Source organism: Hippocampus comes, unplaced genomic scaffold (genome assembly GCF_001891065.2).
Source record: "Hippocampus comes isolate QL1 unplaced genomic scaffold, H_comes_QL1_v1.1 scaffold166, whole genome shotgun sequence".
Taxonomy (NCBI): Eukaryota; Metazoa; Chordata; class Actinopteri; order Syngnathiformes; family Syngnathidae; genus Hippocampus; species Hippocampus comes.
In genome coordinates, this window is record NW_017805452.1 from 749,646 (window position 1) to 754,214 (window position 4,569).

The 4,569-nt window shown below is 43.3% G+C and overlaps 1 protein-coding gene across 5 annotated transcripts in view; it reads left to right on the plus strand.

Annotated features, from left to right (window-relative positions):
* Window positions 1–4,569, plus strand: part of atp9b (ATPase phospholipid transporting 9B) — a 31,244-nt gene that overhangs the window by 5,595 nt on the left and 21,080 nt on the right. For all 5 annotated transcript variants that reach the window (XR_002168749.1, XR_002168750.1, XR_002168748.1 and 2 more), the window contains exons 6-10: window positions 306–364; window positions 947–998; window positions 2,351–2,445; window positions 2,623–2,703; window positions 4,396–4,471. Coding sequence is in view for 2 of the 5 variants with exons in the window: in XM_019874166.1 (XP_019729725.1) it covers window positions 306–364; window positions 947–998; window positions 2,351–2,445; window positions 2,623–2,703; window positions 4,396–4,471 (363 nt within the window). In the remaining 3 variants the exon portion in view is untranslated. The remainder of the gene's footprint in view (window positions 1–305; window positions 365–946; window positions 999–2,350; window positions 2,446–2,622; window positions 2,704–4,395; window positions 4,472–4,569) is intronic.

The following is a 4,569-nucleotide window of genomic DNA, read 5'->3' on the forward strand; positions in this document are numbered from 1 at the left end:
ACCCCACATCCCCTCGTGTGATCATCCTTGCCATCGTGCCGTCACGCCCGTGACGGCGGCCACTGTAAGACTTTGCAGAGCATATTAACGCGATAAATATGAGAGTTATTGGCTCGTGAAAACAGAAGGCGGTTGCGTCACCGCGTGAATCAATCTCTCGCAAGGTGACAGGAAAAACAAAGAGGGGAGATGCCACAAATCAATAGGGCATGTCTATTCAAAGTCATGTGTTTTGTGATCATCGGACTTGACGTGTTTGGTTATTTATTTATTCATTCCTCCTCTCTCCCCCCCACACCCTGCAGGTAAAGTCCAGGTGAAGAGCTCAGACATCCGAGTGGGCGACTTGATTATCGCCGAGAAGGTGATTGAAAGAAATGTTTGAAAACAAGCCATTCTAAAAGATTATGGACAAATATATACATGAAATTCAATTGCAATGTACTTGTATCTCGCATTGAATGTAAATGTCATTTCTGTATCTAAAAAGGCTTAGTGTTTTTGTACATATCTGTACATTTGGGTTTTTTACTCTTCTTGATGGGATTTTTTTTGGGGGGGCGCATTATGAGGAACTGGGATTAAATGTGTGGCGTCTGAAAAGACATCTAAATACGTCTTTGGGAGCGAATGACTTAAGTTGTCAGTTAAAAGTGAATGTATGTATCAAGGCGTGGGATCGCTTGGCTGTATTGATCATCTATCCCCAGTTAACATGAAGTTAAATGGATCATTTTTAGTTTTTCTGCCCTTCTCGAAATGAGAGAGAAAAAATCCTCTGGAAAGTAAAAGCTTAAGTTTCTTGGTCTGTTTTTTTTTTTTTTTTTTTTTTTTAACACATCAGGCTTCACCGTCCAAGTCAAGACCTTGTTTAATTATTCAGAGAGATTCAAATGACTTTAGTTGACCGCACTGGGTAACTCTCCACCATTGGTTTTCTTCCTAGAACCAAAGGATTCCCGCAGACATGATCTTTCTGAGGACGTCTGAGAAGAACGGTGAATGGTGCCAATATCTGCCTTGAATCCAATGATACCATTCCAGCCGATCTAATAGTGAGACAAACGTGCGAGGGACGGAACAAACGGCAACCTGTTTTACGCCCTCCGTAGTGTTGGAAACGTGACTCCTGACCCTCTCTTGCACTGTTGACATGATTGGATGCGCCAGGTCTGCGATTCATGTGATTTATGTCACATTGTTGGAGTGACAGGTGAAGCGAATGAATCAATAGGCCGCTTCTGAGGGAAGGGCGGGGAGGAAACCCGAGGCGAAATGTTCCTCAAGACTCCGTCCCCCGTCAATCTATAGAACAATAACAACCCGCTCTGCCGGGGAGTTGTTGACATCTTTATGTCTTCAACACACGCGCCGCATAAGCACACATATTTGTCTTTCACACGCCGTACCGCCGAGGAGTGTGAATCATCCTGGCGCTCTCCATCATGCTTAAACCTCCAGGGGACGCTTTACGGCTGCCCTCTAGCCTGCCTGTCAGATCGTGGCTCACATCCATCACTTTCATACGGAATATTACTGAAGATCAATGCAGTCAACATCTTAGGCTTCCTGTCCGCCGGGGCCGTTTATTCGCAGCTTTATCAGCCACGGAGCGAGAACATGGGAGCAGCAAAGGCTCACAGTTTAGCTGTTGAAAAAGTGACACATACGACCCCACCACCCCCCCACCCCTGTGATTTGACAGGGGAAAAAAAGGCTCAAGCTGTTTATTGCCACGCCCACTTGAAGTTTACCGACTAAACATTTAAATTAGGATTACATGTATTGAAAACAACTGCAGCTTTTGTTTTTGGACAGCACATTTAGCTTAATGCTAACAACCAATGCAGAACACCATCGACAGGCTAACGAATAACATCAGTATTTGACTGCAGTTGTAGACAGAATACAACAATACTCAAAAGGCAGGTTTTCTTTATCATCGAAGAGCGACTGATATCACTGCAGCGCCCTTAGGAATGACCGTCTCGATATTATATTTGAATATTTACTGGCCCGCAGAGCGTCAAGGTATACACACTTGAAGGAGCATTGTAGTATTCGTTCGAATTGAAGCAAAAAAAAAAAAAAGGTGGCAAAAAAACGGTTCAATGCTTAACATTATATTTATTTATGCCAATTCCGTTTTGTTTTTTTTTCTCATCAAAATATTCAATCCAAACCAAATAAATAATTTTGTCTAACAAAAGCCTGATATCAGTGATGTCACATTAATGAATAAACATTCCAACAAATTCTCCCTTACGACACATGGAGCAGCAACACGTACAAAGAAAGCATCCGACAAAACTCACTGGCATATATTCTGTTCTGATGTGATCTGATCCAGGGACGTGCTTCATCAGGACCGACCAGCTGGACGGCGAGACAGATTGGAAGCTGAAAGTGGCTGTGGGATGCACACAGCGCCTTCCGGCAGTGGGGGTAAAGCAGACGTTACAACTTCTGAAGCCGAGATTTTGATCATATTATTGGCGTGTGAAAAGTTTTGGTTCAATTTAAAGCAAGTATGGGCAGTGCGTTTTTTTTTGTTTTTTTTAAACCCACGTCATCAAATGATGCTCGTTCAATTTATTCATAACTGTCTCTATCTTTACTCAGGACCTCTTCTCCATCAATGCCTTTGTCTACGCCCAGAAGCCTGAGCTGGACATCCACAGTTTTGAAGGAAACTTCACACGGGTACACTTGTTTTATTTCTTTCCTGTCGAAATAAATCCTCAACATATATTTGAGCAAGTGGCAACAATGGGCGTCTTGTCATCACATGCAGGCCCCGCTGCTACCTAGCGAGCTTCCATCTATCCTGTGTTGCTTGCTTGTTGCTCTGATTTTTTATTTATTTATTTTTTTTTTAATAGCAGATTAGCACAACCCCCACAGAGAGTCGAGTCACACTACAAAGGCCGGCTTTGTGGTCTGTCTTCACTCTTGGCCACACACCAGGCTTAGTGAGCAAGCACTTCCTCCACTCATTCATCCTCCACGGCCTTCCTTTGCATATCGTGTGCTTTGAGTCAGAGCAGGATGGGGCAGTGGTGGGGGCGAGAAAAAAAAATTGGGTTCCCACAGACCCACAGCAAATGAACTTACCTATTTATGAGGGCTCCTCTTTTTTTTTTTCTTTCTCCTCCTCCTAGACTTTTTGGAGACGCGGCGATGCGATGACAATGTCAGAGCGGTCAAGCGTTGGACCGCCCCGCCATTTATTTTTCATGCACTACTTCATCACTTTGTGAGGATTGACAGGATGTGGCTGCTTGGGTGTCATAATTATTATATCAGGCAGGCCATTTGAGATGAAATCGGAGCTTGCACTCACCGCTCCGGACTCGACCATTTCCGCGTGTTTGGCTTTATTTAAGAAAGCGGCGGTGAAACCAGACACACATGCACACACACAAAGGGCCTTATTTGTCTGTGAAATCTCACCGACGTGACTTTGCTGTACTTGTTTTTTTTTTTTTGGCTTCATTTAAAACACAGGTGTCAAACTCGAGGCTCGAGGGTCAGATCTGGCCCGCCACATCATTTTATGGGGCCCGCGAAAGCAGCTCAAAAATGTCAACTTCCATCATCCTTTCTAAAATGTCTAGAACATTTTTAAATTATATGTAATAAATAAGAGATATATTCTGAGCATTTTCTTGTTAACAAACCTCTCATGATCGTAACTTAAATAGTTGAAACAACAGTTATTCTTGACTTCTTTGTACGGTTTCAGTCACAATGGCCCTCCAAGTAAAACGGTAACTAAAATGTAGCCCGTGCCAGAAATGAGACACCCCTGATTGAACAGTGTCCCTTGCAATACAGTAGTGATGAAACGAGCTACTGTATGGCTTCATGTGAGCTGCTTGCGGAAATGAAAATTACGATGGAAATGACGACAACCTGTTTATCTGTAGTCCTTTAAATGCGTTTCGTGATGTATTTTCGTATAGCTAAGACATAACTTCGAATGACACGAAGAGTTGAAAGAACTCTCCCTTAAATAAGAGAATTAAAGGCGTAGTTCCCAATTGACATGGATGAAAATGGTGTTAATCCGTTCCAGGCTCTTAAAAAACATTTTTTTGTAATGTCATTTAATCAGAAAAACAGCACTCGATAACATTGCACTTTATGCAAGCATACAGTATTGACCGAATGTAAAGAATTCAACTATTTTTATTGTTACATTTTTTTCAGCTTCAATTATTTCAATACTTGATGTATCGTGTGGGGGAAAAAAAGCTCCCCCCACAAACGCTTTCATTTTGACCACCTCTGAGTTCCGTATACTTCACGTCCATACGGCGACTCTGTGATGTGGCCGTGAATTTTATCTTTTTATTTATTTTTTGTCCTGTCTCAATCCCACCCCCACTGTAGGAGGACGCTGACCCCCAGGTCCACGAGAGCCTGAGCATCGAAAACACACTGTGGGCCAGCACGGTCGTCGCCTCGGGTGAGTACGTTTTCCTCCACCCTCCCAGCTGAAGTCCCCGGAGTCAGTTGAGAGCGTTTGCGACTCCCTCGCTCGCCATTGATTTGTGGTGAACCCCC